Below are 20,155 nucleotides of genomic sequence, written 5' to 3' on the forward strand. Positions count from 1 at the left end.
TTTTAGAAGGTACACACTATACATTTTAAAACAGTGATTTATTTTGAAAACTATTTAGATTTGTTTTACAGCTATATCAGGAAATGAATGATTGTTTGGTTATTTCATTTACCAAAGTTAATTGAAGCAGATATTTATGAAGTCATTGGGAGGTGAATCTATCTCCAATTCAACAGGTTAATCATTAATATTTGGAGGATTTTCTTGCCATGCTGTATTAGGAAGAGAACATCACCAGACAGATATTTACATTGTTTTATTTAACTAAAACAATAACGTTAAGTATTCTGGATTTTTTTCTTTAACAGCAAACATACAATATGTTAACAAAACAAGCATATGTCCCTTGCTTCTCACATTTATCTGCAGACTTATTTTCCTTGTCCAGATCTATTCTTCCCCGAACACTCTTCTATTTGTTGAACTTTTTGAAACTTTGCACTTTTAGAGAGAGGTAAGGGACTGACTCCGTGTACACAAATTTGCAGAGGGACAATAGAGTTGAGGTCTGTTATTTCTCACCTCTATATATTATTTATTTTAAAACATTTTTGCTGTTAACAAGCATGTTACCTCTGGAGACACAAATCCACAGTCTGAGAACTGCAAAACTAAGCGTCTCTGATGGTATCTTCTAGACTGACCACTGAGTCCCACTAGGTAGATAGAACGATTAACCTAAATAATCTATACAGAAGCCTCTGGAACCCCATAAAATTGGGTCCCTAATCCATGAACTATTAGAACTCATTTACAAAACTTTTCTTAAACATTACATGAATATATTGTCTCATACTATAGAATGAGGATGTATAATCCGTATTCCATGATATCTGTGAGCTATAATATATCTTAATTAAAACTAGCTATAGATAGGTTTTTTTCCCTCAAAAAGAATTTTATCAAAAAAACTGATGTAAATAAAATCTTAATTTTTTTTATAATCATTGATTTTTATCCAGCCTGATGCAGAGCACATACATCAGGCCTAGCACACGCAGCCCGTGCGCAGAGTAACACGCACACACTCTGCCCAGTTCCCAGAGCGACACACATACCAGGCCCACCACACAACCTGTACTTAGAATGACACACACACCATGCCCAGCGCGCACCATGCCCAGCACACACAACCGATATGCAGTGACACACGCCACATGCCCACCACACACCACCCCTACGCAGAGTAACACACGCACCATGCCCAGCACACACCACCCCTACGCAGAGTAACACACGCACCATGCCCAGCACACACCACCCCTACGCAGAGACACACACACCATGCCCAGCACACACAACCCATATGCAGTGACACACGCACCATGCCCAGCACACACCACCCCTACGCAGAGACACATGCACCATGCCCAGCACACACAACCCCTACACAGAGACACACGCACCATGCCCAGCACACACAACCCCTATGCAGAGTAACACACACACCATGCCCAGCATACACAACCCATATGCAGTGACACACGCACCATGCCCAGCACACACCACCCCTACACAGAGACACACGCACCATGCCCAGCACACACAACCCCTATGCAGAGTAACACACACACCATGCCCAGCATACACAACCCATATGCAGTGACACACGCACCATGCCCAGCACACACCACCCCTACGCAGAGACACACGCACCATGCCCAGCACACACCACCCCTACGCAGAGACACACACACCATGCCCAGCATACACAACCCCTATGCAGTGACATACGCACCATGCCCGGCACACACAACCCCTACGCGGAGTAACACACACACCATGCCCAGCATACACAACCCCTATGCAGAGTAACACACACACCATGCCCAGCAGACACAACCCCTATGCAGAGTAACACACACACCATGCCCAGCATACACAACCCCTATGCAGAGTAACACACACACCATGCCCAGCAGACACAACCCCTATGCAGAGTAACACACACACCATGCCCAGCAGACACAACCCCTATGCAGAGTAACACACACACCATGCCCAGCATACACAACCCATATGCAGTGACACACGCACCATGCCCGGCACACACAACCCCTACGCGGAGTAACACACACACCATGCCCAGCATACACAACCCCTATGCAGAGTAACACACACACCATGCCCAGCATACACAACCCATATGCAGTGACACACGCACCATGCCCAGCAGACACAACCCATATGCAGAGTAACACACACACCATGCCCGGCACACACAACCCCTACGCGGAGTAACACACACACCATGCCCAGCACACACAACCCCTACGCGGAGTAACACACACACCATGCCCAGCATACACAACCCCTATGCAGAGTAACACACACACCATGCCCAGCACACACAACCCATATGCAGTGACACACGCACCATGCCCGGCACACACAACCCCTATGCAGTGACACACGCACCATGCCCGGCACACACAACCCCTACGCGGAGTAACACACACACCATGCCCAGCACACACACACACACACACACACACCCTTGCACCCTATGCCTGGTCCTACCCGCGGTGACACCCCCACCCCCACCCCCACCCAGCCGGTGGCTGCCGTGACCCCCACCCCTCCCCACGCCCGCGGTGACTGACACCCCCGCCCCCGCCCCCGCCCCGGCGCGTCACAGCGGGCGGCTCCCGGGTCACCACGGGCCGAGGCCGGGCCGAGGCGGGCGCTGCCGAGCGGGGCCATGGCGCTGCGACAGGCTCTGGGCCGCGCGCTGCAGCTGGGCCGGGGGCTGCTCCTGCGCTGGGCGCCGCCCCGGCCGCTGCCCGTCGCGCCCGCCCCGGCGGCCCGGCTGCCGCTGCCCGCCCGCTCCCGCTTCTTCCGCCCGTCGGTGGCCGGGCTGGCGGGGCGGCTCCGGCGGCAGCTGCTGCTGCGGGGCCCGCGGGCGGCCCGGGGGCTGAGCCTGGCCGTCGGGCTGGGCCTGCTGGAGCAGGGGCTGGAGGAGCAGAGACAGGCCGCCTCCGCCTGCCGCCACATCCAGGTGCGGGAGGGGGGCAGAGACCGGCCCGGCCCGGCCCGGCCCGCGAACGGGGCCCCCGTCTGCGTCCTGCCGGGCACCGACCCCGGGGCTGCCCCCCCCCGGGAGTGTTGGGGGGGCTGACCCGAGCAATACCTCCCTTTGGGGGAAGTGGCTGAGCCCAGGCTGCCCCCCACCCCCGGGAGTGTTGGGGGGGCTATCCCGAGCAATACCCCCCTTTGGGGGAAGTGGCTGAGCCCAGGCTGCCCCCCCCGGGAGTGTTGGGGGGGCTGATCCGAGCAATACCCCCCTTTGGGGGAAGTGGCTGAGCCCAGGCTGCCCCCCCCAGGCAGTGTTGGGGGGGCTGATCCGAGCAATGCCCCCCTTTGGGGGAAGTGGCTGAGCCCAGGCTGCCCCCCCCGGGAGTGTTGGGGGGGCTGACCCGAGCAATACCCCCCTTTGGGGGAAGTGGCTGAGCCCAGGCTGCCCCCCTGGGAGTGTTGGAGGGGCTGACCCGAGCAATACCCCGCTTTAGGGGAAGTGGCTGAGCCCAGGCTGCCCCCCTGGGAGTGTTGGGGGGGCTGACCCGAGCAATACCCCCCCTTTGGGGGAAGTGACCGATCCCAGGCTGACCCCCCGGGAGTGTAGGGGAGGGGCTGACCATAGGAATGCCCCCCCCTTTGGGGGAAGTGGCTGTGCCCCCCCAGTGAGTGTTGGGGAGACCCTAGGAATGCCCCCCTTTGGGGGAAGTGGCTGGCCCCAGGGCTGCCCCCCCAGGATCCTGGAGGGGGACCCAGGTCAGAGCTTGTCAGAAAGGCCTGGTGAGGTGTGGGAGTGACAAGGTCCTAGGGATCTGCCTATCAGTGTTTTGGGGAGACCTGTTGTGGGGTGTGTGGGGGACCAGGGGATGATTAGTTCACAGACACTGTCCTGGCAAGTGGAGGAGCCGAGTGCCTCCCACACTGAGCCCCAGGGAGGGTGAGTCCCAGAAAAGGAAATCCCAGTTAGTCCTTTGGGCATCTCCAGTCCAGGGAGACATGGGATCCCATCGGGGTTGGTCTCCTGGCGAGGTGGTAGAGGAGGAGTGTGTTGGGGGACTAGCCCCGTTTGCACAGAAGCATAGTAAGTAGGTGGGGGTCCAAGCAACAGGGCTAAGGACTGACTTAGCACTGAGATTTCACCCCCCACCCTCCCAGCACTGCTAAGGGTCCCTATACGCTAGGGCTTGGGTATGCTGGTGCCTCTGCCCATGCTAGATAAGTGGAGACTGACAGTCTTGAGGGCTGTCAGACCAGCACCTTTCACCAGCTCTAAATACACTTCTATAAAACCTCCTTTTCTCTCTTCTCAAGGTATTTTCCTTTTCCTCTACTGCCGCCCCCACCCCATCCTCATCCATTATTTTGTAAACTTGTTCTCCCCCGACTTCTTAAATATTGTACCTTCCAATTTATTTTATTTAGTGTAAGTTAAACTAATATGAAAGTGTCTACACACACAGTTGCTTTAATTAAATTGGTGTAACTTCAGAGCTTTAGTGAGACTATTTGTTGAGACTTTGTTTGTAAACTAGGGCTGTCAAGCTTTTAAAAAAATTAATCATGATTGTGCGATTAAACAGTAATAGAACACCATTTATTCAAATTTTTTTGGATGTTTTCTGCATTTTCAAATATATTTCAATTACAACACAATACAAACTGTACAGTACTCACTTTATATTTATTTTTATTACAAATATTTGCACTGTAAAAAACAAAAGAAATAGTAAATTTCAATTCACCTAATATAAGTACTATAGTGCAATCTCTTTATCATGAAAGTTGAACTTACAAATGTAGTATTATGTACAAAAAACCCCTGCATTCAAAATAAAACAATGTAAAACTTTAGAGCCTATAAGTCCACTCAGTCCTACTTCTTGTTCAGCCAATCATTCAGACAATCAAATTTGTTTACATTTGCAGCAGATAATGCTGCCTACTTCTTGTATACAATGTCACCTGAAAGTGAGAAAAGGTGTTTGCATGGCACTGTTGTAGCCCAGCATTGCAAGATATTTACATGCCAGATGCGCTAAAGATTCATATGTCCCGTGATGCCTCAACCACCATTACATGTGTCCATGCTGATGATGGGTTCTGCTCAATAACAATCCAAAGCAGTGTGGACCGATGCATGTTCATTTTCATCATCTGAGTCAGATGCCACCAGCAGAAGGTTGATTTTCTGTTTTGCTGGTTTGGTTCTGTAGTTTCTGCATCAGAATGTTGCTCTTTTAAGACTTCTGAAAGCATGCTCCGCACCTCATCCCTCTCCAATTTTGGAAGGCACTTCAGATTCTTAAACCTTAAGTCGATGCTTCACAATGGTATCTTCTTTGCATTTTGTCAGATTTGTAGTGAAAGTGTTCTTAAACAACGTGGTGAGTCATCTGAGACAGCTATAACATGCAGTATATGGCAGAATGAGTAAAACAGAGCAGGAGATAATACAATTCTCCCCCAAGGATTCAGTCACAAATGTAATTAACACTTATTTTTTTAACGAGCATCATCAGCATGGAAGCATGTCTTCAAAAACGATGGCTTAAGCATGAAGAGGCATATGAATCTTGCACATAAATATTTTGCAATGCCAGCTACAAGAGTGCCATGTGAATGCTTGTTTTCACTTTCAGGTGACGACGTAATTAAGAAATGGGCAGCATTATCTCCCATAAATGTAAACAAACATGTTTCTCTTAGCGATTGACTGAATAAGAAGTAGGGCTGAGTGGGCTTGTAGGCTTTAAAGTTTTACATTGTTTTGTTTTTGAGTGCAGTTACATAAAAAAATACATTTGTAAGTTGCATTTTCATGATAAAGAGATTGCACTACAGTACTCGTCTGAGGTGAATTGAAAAATACTATTATTTTTACAGTTCAAATATTTGTAAAATAATATAGTGAGCACTACATTTTGTATTTTGTGTTGCAATTGAAATAGACATATTTGAAAATGTAGAAAAACAGCAAAAATATTTAATACATTTCAATTTGTATTCTATTGTTTAAGAGCGCGATTAATCGTGATTCGTTTTTTTAATGCGATGAATTGACAGCCCTAATGTAAACCAGGCCTTGGACCCTGCTATTGTTGTCACATCCATGCATCTCGACTCCTGTACTCGTGCAGGTCTCATTGCAGGATTGGAGTTTTAGTTTCCTTTCTGAGGTATACGCCTGTCATAGGGTCGGGTCTCAGTCTCCTAGGAGCGACCCCATTAGTGTATTAGGCTCCAAGGACCCACACAGTTCCATAAGGGAAGGCCCATGGACTCCAAGACTGGGCCTTTGGCACCAGTGTTCCCTGTCTCTCTCTCTGGCTCCCTGCAGGGAATCCAGCCAAGCCAGACTGGTGGGAGGCCTATACTGTGCCCCTTTAGTGCCCAGTGCTCTCAGGGAGTATTTACAGAGACACAAGAAGCCTTTTCAAAGCCAAGTAACCGTTTACTGGTCATCTGGCTACAGAATCTGTAAGTCCTTACGTTAGCACAGAGCAATTAAGTTAAACCATATAGTTCAACCTGGTCAAACCAGTGCCATGATGAGCCAGCCAAGCTATGATGGACTCCTCTGGCTCTCTCCCTGGTTCCCCTTTTGTCTCCCCAGTCCAGGCTCCTGTTTTTCCAGTCACCTGACACCTTATTCTCCAGCTCAGTTCCCAATTCCTGCCTGCCAGGGTTTCCTGCTAAGTGTTGATTGCTGGTTGGGGCATCTCTTTGTCTTGCTGGGCCCTCTGTTGATTTGGATCAGTTTGAGCCAGTTCTTTAAGGACTATATTCATTCCTCCCAGACAGCAAGGTGGCTCACTCACACCTTCTGTCTCTTGTGCTGTTCCAGGAGCTTTGTTGCCCCTTTTGCACCCAGCGGGTACCAGTGCCACACTCTGAGGGTACTGAGGCATGCCTAGGCATCATAAAAACATTATAGAAAATTCCCACTTCATCACAACTGGTTTCTTCAATGTCTTGATTCTTAATTTGTGATCCCATAGTCCTCTTCCTCTTCTCCTTTTTGTGTCTCTTTCCATTAACCCCCAAACATTTCCCCCGCATTGATTTTCTCTCCTCTAACCAACTATCATTTTCAGCTGCCATGAAAGCTTTAGGTCATTGGCATTCTGTCTGTCATTGTTCTTAACTAGGTTTTATTTTTAAACATTTCATTCATTCAGAGAGGGAGGGAAGCACAGTAAAAATCCCTGTTATGGAAGCTCGCCGACCTTTCTCTGCAGACTTTATTTGTTTATGTTGTAGATGTATGACATGTTTTTCTTTCCCGTCTTCTGTCCAAACACATTTATTTGTCTGTAGTACTGGTTGACAGACACCTTAAATAAAAATGTGTGTTGCTGATGACAGATTGTTTGCTGGCTTGAATGTATTGTCTATACATGGTTACTTTATGAGTACAAGGCTCTGACTGAATTGCTCGAACTTGTACCTGTTTTCAAATGTGGGTAACCTAATAGGATGTCTGTATCCCATATTTGGATAACTATACCCTCAAAACCCTCGCAGTGTAGACACAGCCAGTATCTGCAAAGAGCTTTTCTCGGCACAGCTTATCAGTTGGGCAAGCAATATGAGAGATACTGGCAAAAGCCCTTTTAATGCAGGTATAGCTGAGTCTACAGCGGGGCTTTTGTGGGCAGAGAAAGTTGCAAAAAATACCACATCCCTGACAGTGCTCTGCCAGCAAAAGTTTCTAGTGTGAACCTGGCTGTTGTCCCTTCACTTTCAGGATATGGATAATAATTTACTTACCTTATGCTGCTTTGAGGCTTAATATTTAAACAATGTTTTGAGATCCTCAGGTAAAGGGTGCTACAAAAGCACAAAGAATTATATGTTTTATATGCCTATATTCGAATCTGAAGCATGCACATGCAGGATTTGGATGTCGTGAGTTTGTAAATTGGATCCACCATGTGTTTTGTAAGTGCCCAGCTGGATTGTAGTTTAACATAATAGAAGATATAAAGCTTTCAAATGCCGCCTGTGTTGGCCGTGTGGTATATATCCTTGTATGCACACCCTGGAGCACATACAATCATATCATTTAACATAGCAAAGTAGTTCTCTGGTTTTTAAAGTGTTGCATAATTGAGTGATTTTTTTCACTTTCCTTTCAGACCATATTTATCGGAAAGAACAAGCCACTGAAAGATCCACTGAGCACTTTCCGCTGGCAAGGCTTCAAGCTAGAAGAATACCTTATTGGGCAACCCATTGGGAAAGGGTGCAGTGCTGCTGTATATGAAGCAGCTATTCTATTGTCTTCCAACTACCAAAGCAGTGAAGACAGCAAGCCTTTAGAAGGAAAGACTCCAGATACGCAGTGGGATCATGGCTCAGATATCCAGGCTGCAGAAGGGAAACCTATACAAACAAACCAGCAAAGAGCTGCTTTCCCATTAGCTATCAAAATGATGTGGAACATTTCGGTAAGGAGTTAGTCTGTAGTCTTCCTGTTTGACACTTGCAAAATCTGAGTGAAATGTTTACCACGGATGTGTTGAAAGCTCCTATTATTTTGTGCACGATTAGTACATTGGAACAAAGTTGTTGATATATAGCAATGGAAACACAGATTGTTCATGAACAGTCACTCAGCGAGGTAATTAATGCTCATCAAAAATCTTCCTATGGGAGTCAGCATCAGCATGACATTTGTGTGGTACTGCTGGTTTGTCTGCTGCTCCTTGACAATATTGAGTGTTTTCTGGGAAAAAAAAGATTATGTTTAATATTAAGAGAAACTCGGAGAAACGTTAGGAACTAGCAGAAAATGGAAAAACACTGCTAAAGGAGTTTGAGGAATCACTGCTTTTAGAGATACTCAAGGATACAACTTAGGTGTCCATTTGCTCGAGACATTTTAGGTATGATAGCTAAATTACCCACTGGAGGCCCCACACAATTAAGTGGGCGGACCAGGTCTCTTTTCATAAATTTCTTCCAGCCCAAATGATTCTGTTATCAGCCATATCCCAAAGTAACTATCCCAGAGACTCAGAGAGCTATCGTTCTTTTCTCTATGGAAAATTCACTGTATCCATTCTAGTCTGCAAACAACTGAACATGAGGACATAGGCACTGAGTTTCTAATCTGCTGGGGGTGCTCCCCCGACTCCGCTCCCACTCCACCCCTTCCCCTAATGCCCCACAGTGGCCCTGCTTCTCCCCACCCCTGTTCCACCCCCACCTCTTCTTTTCCCGTCCTACCTCTTCCCTGCCCAGTTCTGCCCCCTCCCCTGAGCACGCTGTGCCCTCCTGCCCCCTCTTTCCAGCACCTCCTGATGCCGCAAAACAGCTGATCCATGGCAGACAGAGGTGCAGGAAGGGAAAGGGAGGCGCTGATCAGCAGGGCCTACTGATGGGCAGGAGGCACTGGGGAGTGGGAGAGACTTTGGTGGGCAGCTGCCGATTGGTACTAAGCATCCACCGTATTTTCCCCATCCACAGAGTCGGTGCCTATGCTTGAGGAGTCTTCCAGACTAATGATTCCTTAAATCTGTTGGCATTCATAGATTTTTTTTTTAAACCCGGAATGGATCATTATGATCATCTATTCTGACCTTCAGCATAACAAAGGCCATAGAATTTCCATCAGTAATTCCTGAATCAAACCCGTGTCTTGTAGCTGAGCTAGCGTATATCTTTTAGAAAGACATCCAGTTTTATTCTGAAAATTTCAGATGATGAGGAACCCACTACACTCGTGCTGTTAAAAATTACCCCTTATTTCTAGTCTGAACTTACTTAGTGTTAGCTTCAGGGTTATCTGCTTCCAGTTTTGGTGTTTAGATTGGATGATTTTAAAGCTCAGGTTTGAATACAATGTTTTATGTAACTGCTGTTGTAGGCTGGTTCTTCAAGTGAAGCTATCCTCAGCACCATGAGACAGGAACTCGTTCCAGCGAGCGGTTCTGCCTTATCTGGGGAATACGGAACTGTTGCTTGCCACAGGTATGTTTTATTAGTAGATGCTTTTATTGGTCCTTACTGGTGATCAGAGAGCCTTTATTAGCATGTTCTAAGAACACACGTTTATTATAAGAAGCTGTGAAGCCCATACATTTCAGCTACAAAAAAATTGGAAAATCAACTTCCCCTTTCGCATGGGGGGAGGGATAGCTCAGTGGTTGGGGCATTGGCCTGCTAAACCCAGGGTTGTGAGTTCAGTCCTAGAGGGGGCCATTTAGGGATCTGGGGCAAAAATCTGTGTGGGGATTGGTCCTGCTTTGAGCAGGGGGTTGGACTAGATGACCTCCTGAGGTCCCTTCCAACTCTGGTATTCTATGATTCTATGTCTATCAAGACCTGAGTTCAGGGTGCTGTGTTTCCCTGCAATGGCTATTGCCATCACTAAAATCCCCCCAAAAGATGGAACAGTACTGATACATTCGGGATCTGAGGCACCTTTCATCCAAATCCCAATGTGGCTTACACATTTTACTCATTGTACTAGTAAATTGCACAATATGGGTGGAAATCATGTCATCAGACCTCTGAAATTCAGCAGTGGTTTAGAGTGCACAGGCATACCACAGAGAATCTAAATAGAGGAAGTTAAGAGAAAAGACTGCATCCACTTGATGCTACCTAGGGGATTTAATGAGGGCAGGATCTAAACACTCAGTCTGGACCTTGGCCAGAATACTGGGGTTGACTCTTCTAACTCTTCTCTACTTGCCCTCCAAAAAAGTAAAAAGGCCATGGAATTATTAGTGACCACAAGTAGTCAGGACCTCTGTTGTACATTTCAGCTAAATGATGGCACCTCCGGGAGTACAAGGTACCCTAAACATTGTTTTGGAGAACTCGTTCCTAGTGATTTGGAGGAGAGAATACCACCATATCTGTTTGTTTGTACAGCACCTAGCATAATGGGGCTCTGGCCTGTGAGTGAGGCCCTAGGTGCTGCGGTAGTTGACAACAACATGTCAATGAATTTTACTCAGTACTGACCAGAAACAAAAGTGAAAATGGCTTACTCTGTTTTCACATACTGAGCGAAGAGAAAAGTAAATAAATACGGGGAAGTAAATTAGAATTTTAAAATTCTTTCAGTTTTGTCATCTAAAATGTGAACACAGGAAAGTGTTGTGTTATTTTTTTAATCAGTGTCCTTTTAAAAAAGCTCCCCCCCCCAAGTTTAAACAATGTACTCCAGAATCCAGATCAACTGTTTTACATTTCAAATACACCTCTGCTGCCAGTACAAATAAACAATAAACACTGATAGGTATGTAGCTTGCCCAGCAGTGTAACAGAAAAAGCAGACAGATATTTTGCATTCAGGGGATGAGAGGAAAGAGAGGTCTGTTTTGCTCTAGATACGTGTGCGTAGCTCTCATTCGTTTTAATGGGTACTTACTGTGTACATCAAAGAATAGATTTCCTGGTTTGGTATCCCCTTGATCTGCTTCCAGTATAAAGTTATTTTTTTTCAAAGCCAGTCCTAGTTTTCTCCTTAATCTTACTGAGAGTCAGGTCTCTCTCACTAACTCTACTCCTCTATTAATTATTTAGAACACTAACACTTAAAGGGTTATTTTGGAGACTTAATAGGTTGTTTTGGAGTAAACTGTTGGCTCATGTTCAGCAATCAAATTTGTGGAAAATTCTGTTTTCTCAATGTAATCTTTTTTTTTTAAATAGCCAATACAGTAAATGTTTTGAGTGCCCTCTACTGGTGTAACATTAAACTGCACCTCGTAGAAAATAAAGGTTAATTGTTTTGGGTTATTAGAGCAAGAGAATCTAATACATTTGGTGGAAAGGGCCAAGTTATAGTTTTAATTATGGTCAGTGGGTTAAGTCTGTAAAGCTGAAGTCCATTGACTACCCTTGATCTGCAGTGGATTGCCCACTAATAACAATAGGAGTGGGGATTTGCAAGAAGTCTGAATCATGCCGGCAAATGCTGGTGTCTGTATGGAGCGCTGTTTATCTCAATGGGACTCCATTTAGGCAATGAATCTACTTTGTGGACCACTGTTGAAGTCAGTGGGATTTCATGTGAGGGCAGGACCCTGCCTGTATGGATTAGTTTGCAGAACTGGGGCTTGGTTAGGAAAGTTTCTGTTGAACAATTCTTAGAATTGTTTGTAAACTTGTGGTATCCAGAGCTTTTCACGTTTGAGAGTGGTTGAGTATTTTTTACAGACACTTTTAAGGTACATCTTGTTTTGAACTGCACTTTCTAACCTTCACTGTAACTTGCCAACATTGTTTGTTTTAGAATGAGTGAGTTTATAAACTGCTTTGGGATCCTTTAGGAGGAAAAGTGCTATATTAATGAAAAATATGATTTTAGTAAGAATAACAAAAATGAAAGTGTCTGTAATTCACCATCCTACCATAACTGTTGGGTTTTATTTTCTTTGTCTAATGTGATACACAAATTATATTGAAACAGGAGACCTGTCTTTGGGAAGAAGAAGTTGAAACCTCATCCGAATATAATCCAGGTGATCCGAGCTTTTACATCCTCAGTTCCTCTGCTACCTGGAGCATATGTGGATTATCCAGATGTTCTCCCATTAAGACTGAACCCCAGTGGGATCGGTCACAGCCGCACGCTCTTCTTAGTGATGAAGAAGTAGGTAGAGATGAGTTTTGTAAGTTACTCAGATTTCTAGTGTGACTGTGCTGTGAGGCTCTGTAGTCTGCAACTGCCGGATAGCCAACACAAGGCCTTGTGAAGTCTTCGCCTGGCTCATTGCCATTGATCAAAGCACACTTTAAGAAATATCCTGTGATCTTTCCCCGTTCCTGAGGTTTTAACTCTTGTGAAACAGTGAAGGCTAGTTGCTCTTTTTAATAATTACTTTAATTAACTCATTTTAGAAACTTCAGACACTTTTCAGATATTCTGGTTCTCCAACACTACCTTCTCAGCTGCACATGAAGGCAAAGTTAAAGCAAAAATGACTCATCAGGACCCAGTAACTCTGGGCTTTCTCTTACTTTCTGATCAGCTGTTGCTTTTCAATTGAGACACAGCCATTAGACTCCAAATTATTCCTCCATTTTTATAAAACACTTTGTAGGGGGATATCTTCATTTCCCCCACTTTTTGCTATTTTGATCATCCTGACTCCAGAAAAACTCTTCCTTCTCTGAATCATATCCCTTCCCACCAAGTCTGTTCTGTAATAACACACTTCCCTCTCTTTCCTTCAGAATACAAAGGAAGATACAGAAGAACCCTCTGTAAATAAAATACCTAAGAAATCTCATTGTACACCCTGTGAACCTCCTACGTTTAGAGAGGATGCTTTTATTTCCAGTTCTAGAAGTATGGATGCCCTGATGGAGATGCCAGATTTCAGATAGTATGCCATGCATCAAAACATGAGCAGACGTTTTTGTGTACTGGGACGAGGGGGGAATTGGGGTTGGTTAAGGAATCTGGGATGTTTAGAGAGAAGTTAGTAAATGTAACAGTGAAGTATCTCCAGGCAGATGCCACTAATGTTGAACTGAATATTTGCTTTACAGCGGTAGAATACTGAATCAAATATTGTCTTTCTCAATCTGTCCAGTTATCCATGCACCCTGCGCCAGTACTTGAACGAGAGGAGTTCCGATGCCCACCTCAGCACCTTGATGATCTTACAGTTACTGGAAGGCGTGGATCATCTTGTTCGACATGGAATAGCACACAGAGATTTAAAATCTGACAATATCCTAGTTGAATTGGATTCTGGTATGTAGCTTTCTGAGTCCAGATGGTGATGAATAGAGAGTTTACAAAAGTAATTTGATTTGTATTGGGACTTGTGCTGCTAAGTCACTCAGGCTATGTCTACACTACTGTGGTAAGTCAACCTGTGTTACACAACTCCAGCTGCGTGAATAACGTAGCTGGAGTTGACGTAGCTTAGGCTGACTTACTGCATTGTCTACAACGTGCTGGGTCGACGGGAGACACGCTCCCATTGACTTACCTTACTCCTCTCAGTCCTGATGGAATACCAGGGTCGACTGAAGAGCGCTCTGCCATTGATTTAGTGGGTCTTCACTAGACCCACTAAATTGACCCCCAGTGCATCGATCGCCGGAACGTTGATCCTGTGGTAGTGTAGACATACCCTTAGATGCTTTTGAAAATCACATCCACAGTGTTTAATGGGGAAGGAAGTGAGCCTAGATGTTACAGCCTTTGTTTAGGGGGAGTCAAGACTCCTAGGTTCTGTTCTTGGCACTACCACATGCTGCTGTTGTGACATATGGGAAAGTCACTTATCCTCTCTGTGCCTCGGTTTTCCCATCAGTAAAATGGAGATAAAGCTTCCCCGCCTCACGGGGTTGTTGTGATGTTTGTTCAGTGTCTGTTACATGCTTGGAGATCATCAGATGAAAGGTGCTATGTAAGGACAAAGCACTGTTAACAAGATATGTTGCAAAATTTACTAAGTGAACGACTGCTTAAACAGAGAGCAGAAGGGCATGCACTAGCCTGCACTGCAACATTTATGATGCATTAGCTCCATGCCCATGGTTTCTGTGATCGTAACTTGCCAGGCAGCACTGAGCAATTTCTAAAAATCCCACAGCAGAGATAGGTTAATGATATTGCACCTTCAGATCATTAAACATTAGCTGAGACTAGAGGGAATAACATTTTGTTGTCACTCTCTAACTGAAATGTTAATTACCTGAGCACTGTTTCAGTGTGACTGAGATTGAACCGAACAGGGAACAGTAGTGAGTGCCTAGATCTGTGTAATTAAAAACTCTGCTGTAGCTGCTGTAGAAGATTTTTAGAGGTCCTATTAACACAGGTTTCGTTTTCTTGAAGCCTTGTTAAAACTACACCGAATGCAGATGGTAATGATTAAAAATTCAGTCTCTGGAAATCAATTATTCTGCTTTGCAATGTTTGACTTGTCATCAGGAGAGTAACTATTAACTAGCTCAAACATTTGCAGGCTCGCTGATTCTGTATCTGCTACAAATTAAAAAAAACTACTAAAGATTCCTTCCGTCCCTGATTAATTCTTAATCTTCTGTATCTTCTCTGAAGTCAGAATGGGACTCAGTCAGATCTGGCACATCAGTCTCTATTCTCCTATCACTCAGCAGCAGCTCTAATTCTTACACTGCCTTTTGTATGTAGGAATATGCTTCTGTTCTGCCCATCTCTGCTGTACATTTGTACTATACCTCACTCACTGGGTGTCCAAGTTATGATGGAAGCTCTTTAAATGAACAAGAGTGTTTTGCTTCATGCAGCCTCAGAAACTGAAAGTATGTGTGAAGTGTGGGTCCCAGGCTGCTGAATCTGGGAGAATCACTGTGTCTGTGAAAACTCTGAATGGATAACTAATTCCTTATACAGAGAAATGGGCAAATGTTTATGTCACCAGTGTTCTAACTTGTAATACTGAAGAGAGGTGATGCAGAAATGGTCTGTGGTAATATAGATTCCTATAAGGAATGAGACTGCTTGTGCTGACTAATAGTCAGTTTTCTAATATGATATGTGGTATCTTATATGGCCAAATATTATACACTGCACATCTCAATTGTATGCTAAGTTGGTTAACCTGTGATGTTTACAGCTGGCTGTCCCTGGCTGGTGATCACAGACTTTGGTTGCTGTTTGGCAGATGAAAATATTGGCTTGAGATTGCCTTTCACCAGCTGGTATGTGGATCGGGGAGGCAATGGCTGTCTTATGGCACCAGAGGTAATTCCTCATCTCTATGAGTCTCAGTAAGTAATTATAGCCTGTATTAGGTAGGTATATATGTGTAGTGCTGTTGGAAGTATGGGATCCAGTAAAGTCCATTAACATAAATAGGAGCAGGATTAGGTCCAAAGTAATGGATTTGGGGAACGCCAAACCTTCCCCTTTGCCCTGTATACCTTCTGCACCACAAGATGAGAAATTTGAATGCCATTCAGACACATCCATATTAGTCAATACTTGGTAAAAGCTTTTTCATTATTGGTTATCTTGCCATTCTTGCCTAATACTATGCCCACTAACTTGCTACATTGGCTGCTACAGGTTGTTGTGGGTGTGGCATTATCTGTCTAGTTTATCTCCCCATGGAACTTCCTGCCATGGAGTGCCATCTCCAATAGCATTGCTTAGAGGATTCATGGTCTGGTTGATTGGCACTACCATGTGGTTAAATGCCTCTGATATACACATCAGAATGGCCACACTGGGTCAGACCAATGATCCATCTAGCCCAGTATCCTGTCTTCCAACAGTGGCCAGTGTGCCAGGTGCCCCAGAGGGAATGAACAGAACAGGAATCATCATGTGATCTGTCCCCTGTTGCCCATTCCCAGCTTTTGGCAAACAGACGCTAGGGACACCATCCCTGCCCATTCTGGCTAACTGTCATCAATGGACCTATCCTCCATGAACTTATCTAGTTCTTTTTGGAACCCTGTTATAGTCTTGGTCTTCACAACTTCATCTGGCAAGGAGTTCCACAGGTTGACCGTGCGTTATATGAAAAAATACTTTTTGTTTGTTTTAAACCTACCACCTATTAATTTCATTTGGTGGCTCCTAGTTCTTATGTTATGAGAAGGAGTAAATAACACTTCCTTACTTACTTTCTCCACACCAGTCATGATTTTATAGACCTCTATCATATCTCCTCCTTAAGCCTCTCTTTTCCAAGCTGAAAAGTACCAGTCTTATTAATCTCTCCTCATATAGCAGCCGTTCCATATCCCTAACCATTTTTGTTACCCTTTTCTGAACCTTTTCCAAGTCCAATATATCTTTTTTGAGATGGGGCAACCACATCTGATGTTGAATTCATCAAGAGAACACCTTTACAGAACTCTGTGCTGGTCAATCTCCCATTGGTATCTTGAGCAACTGAATGGAAAAAAAAATCAGTGTTACAAGTGGTAGTTGATCTTACACATAAAAGTACAAAATTCCAAATTTGGCTGCTTTCCATTCATATGCCCTCCTCTGCTTAGCTTTTTCAAGGGTCTCAGAACAGTAAGTTCTCCTACACAGCATCTGTGTAGCAATTTTTGCATTATTATCAAACTAGTAATTATTCCTCTGCATCCTCTGGGTGGGGGTGAAATTAATTGTGTTTCCTTTCACTCCCCCTTACCAGTAGTCTTAACATATGGTAAGGGATCTCTAGCCTGGCACCGGTATACTGGGTAGGGATACTTTTGGCTTTCATGCTGTGTGAAATGGAACACCTGGTCTCTTTATAAGGCCACTATCTGGAGTCCCTCTTCAGCTGCCCAAGTAATATATCCCTATAAATACTAAACTGGGTGCAAGCTTTCGTCAGAGGTAAGAACTGAGTTCATGACAGTGGAAATGCTGACCTGGTGAATAGAAGGAGATTTATCAAAAGGTTAAACAAACTTGTGCTGTGTATTTCTACCTTCCCATTTCCTATGGTCTTTCTGATGCAGGTGGTCACAGCAGTACCTGGTCCAGGTGTCCTGATTGACTACAGTAAAGCAGATGCATGGGCGGTTGGAGCGATAGCGTATGAAATCCTTGGACTGTGTAATCCTTTCTATGGCCAAGGAAGATCCTCTCTGGAAAGCAGAAGCTACCAAGAAGACCAGCTCCCAGCATTGCCAGATACTGTGCCCTTCGATGTGAAGCAGGTGGTAAAAATGCTACTTCAGCGGGATCCCAACAAGGTGAGAGACCTTGCTGCTATTGCCGTGAGTGGGGTTTTAACAGGGTGTCAGTTGCGTAGCAGTCACTTTCCTGAGAGTATTGTGATAAAATGGTTGTACAGTGCCTAGCACAATGGGGTCCTTCACCATGACTAGGGCTGCCAAGCGCTGTGTTGGTGGTAATAATAGAAAACTATTGCAGGACTTCAATGAAAGCATGATGCAATATAAAGATCTTGGTTCGTGACACTTTTTTGCATATTACAGCGAAGTCATAGTGTGAAAGGGTGGCATGTAATGAAACTTGAGTGACTTGGGAGCTCAAGAATAGTAGCCTGATAGCAACAACCCCCAAAAGCCTTTCAATTAGAAGTGAATGTTCTGTGAGATAGGAAGATGCTTGGGAACATTTCAACAGTATACATCTCACGTGTCTGTTCTAACACCTTTCACGGGCGTTCAGCTGATCTTTCACTTCTCGTTTCAGAGACTGTCTGCTCGAGTTGCAGCTAATGTGCTTCACTTAAGCCTCTGGGGTGAAAATATTCTAGTCCCAAAGAGTCTGAAACTAGACAAGATGATTGGCTGGCTTCTTCACCAATCTGCAGCCACTTTACTGATGGATGGACTGGTGGACAGAAGCAGGGTAGAAACTAAGATGAAGACGTGCTTTTTGGCCAATCTGGAGTACGAAGATCTTTGGGAGGCAGCATTTTTACTGCTCTCTTGGAGAAACCATTCTGTCTGAAGGGTACAATTCTATGTGTGGTCCTGCAGTAGATAAATGGCATTTACTAAAAGCACTTGGGAATCTTGTCTAATACTTCTGTCTCTCTGGAAGCCTAAAATACTTTAAGGAAAAATATCTGCAGGCCTGGTGTATGTGTTAATGTAAGAGGTTGAGTTTGCCTACAAAAAGCACTAGTATACAGAGGGTTGTTGTCTTACCTGTAGAGAAAACAGCACTGAATTGTTATGAGATTTGGTAGGATTTGGAAAGTGTTTGAAGAATATCTGGTTGGCTTCATTCACACCAGAGAATTTAGATTTACTGCTTGAAGCAAATTCCTTTACAAAAGGGTTTATGCACTGAAGGAGGTATAACACAGCTGCTCTTTACAGAAAAGCATTACAGTTGCACTTTTTGCTAATCATATTGATTTTCTGTTCGAACTATAAAGGAAGTTGAACTGATGGAACAAAATTAAATCGTTGTTTTCTTAAATTTGAAATCAGAATCATTCTTATTAAAATCATATTCTTCTGTCTCTATGGCTTCATTTTATAAAATGACAGTCAAGAGCATCATGATTGAGCTGTTTATCTGTGAAGAGTCCTGTCAGGAGCTGTGGGGTGGGTTATAAATGCACAGCCAAAGTGCTTATCTAATTATATGTAAAATGCCATATGGGCACTCAGTACAGAACAACTAATTTCTGTTTTCTGGTTGATTTGCTGTAATGACATTTGTATCCCTGCTTCTTATAACCATAACCATTTGAGGGCTCTCGCCAACTGTAATATCCAAATCTGAATTTCACAAGCTAGGCTAGCAGTGTTAGAAGGTCCCTGCATGAGCTGAACTGGAATACCAAATCCAGACATCCCCTGGCTTTTGAGAAGTTTGGATTCAGATCTTGATCTGAACTAAGCAACTGAGTCACATCTCTGATCACAGCAGGTCAGTACTTGAACCACTGAGAGAGCCGTGTGTCCTTTTAGACTGTGTAGATCTAGTTCTTTTAACCAGAACTCAGATTCCTTCCAGGGACATTCTGCTGTTTCCGTGTGCCAGGCTCAGAGAGAATTGCATCATGGTTGAGAGAATGGTGAAAGAGGGCGTGGGGTTAATGGCTCTTCTGGTGGTTATGCTTGACTCAGTTCCTCATTATATATACCTGGTTTTCTGTTTCACTACCAGAGCTTATTCTGTGGTTGTAAGAAAAACACTATTTTCGAATCAGCAACAACTGTTTTAGTGAAAATACCATGAGACTTTATAGCTGTGTATTGTGAGTGTTTGAAAAAGTTAGCTAATTTTCCTCTTTGCACAATAAAGTGGTGACTGTGCTGTTACAATGAATGAATCCACAGTTGCTGTTTTTGTCTTTGCTCACTGTACCAGGACTTAATGCCATAGTGACCTGTGGGTTAATACATATTGGGACTTGGCCTTTCAAATTTACTCATCTGTTGCATGCTAAATATTTGTTTCGATGTGGTCCTGAAAGCATCATCAGCTCCTTCAAATCCAGCATTCAGGACTCAGTTTATTCTCATACTCCACTACTAAGGATAACCATTAAATCCAGTTTTCAAAGAGCAGTTCAGCACCGTTTGGGAAACAACCAAGCACCAGGATTGTTCAACATATTCCTGAAAGTTCTGAATGTTTTCTTGGTAACTTGCTTATATTCTTATTTCAAGGAAATCGTTAGAACTGTGTGGTGAGAAACTGAGAGCTGTCGGTGAATCGCCACACAGTAAGAAG

At 44.4% G+C, this 20,155-nt stretch overlaps 1 protein-coding gene across 1 annotated transcript; it reads left to right on the forward strand.

The window, feature by feature from the left end:
• Nucleotides 1–2,701: 2,701 nt before the first annotated feature.
• Nucleotides 2,702–19,751, forward strand: PINK1 (PTEN induced kinase 1). The gene is made up of 8 exons (XM_030537536.1): nt 2,702–2,998; nt 8,154–8,465; nt 9,887–9,990; nt 12,446–12,628; nt 13,575–13,738; nt 15,597–15,724; nt 17,449–17,685; nt 18,152–19,751. Exons 1-8 carry the CDS (start codon nt 2,702–2,704, stop codon nt 18,410–18,412), a joined length of 1,686 nt encoding a protein of 561 aa, XP_030393396.1. The 3' UTR covers nt 18,413–19,751.
• The last annotated feature ends 404 nt before the right edge of the window (nt 19,752–20,155 follow it).

Source organism: Gopherus evgoodei, chromosome 18 (genome assembly GCF_007399415.2).
Source record: "Gopherus evgoodei ecotype Sinaloan lineage chromosome 18, rGopEvg1_v1.p, whole genome shotgun sequence".
Classification (NCBI taxonomy): Eukaryota; Metazoa; Chordata; order Testudines; family Testudinidae; genus Gopherus; species Gopherus evgoodei.

Bases quoted from the DNA above. Each gene is read 5' to 3' on its own strand.
- PINK1 (XM_030537536.1), top strand. From the start codon at position 2,702: ATGGCGCTGCGACAGGCTCTGGGCCGCGCGCTGCAGCTGGGCCGGGGG. The intron at 2,999-8,153 runs GTGCGGGAGGGG...CTTTCCTTTCAG, and splicing joins CCGCCTGCCGCCACATCCAG to ACCATATTTATCGGAAAGAA. The intron at 15,725-17,448 runs GTAATTCCTCAT...TTTCTGATGCAG, and splicing joins GCTGTCTTATGGCACCAGAG to GTGGTCACAGCAGTACCTGG.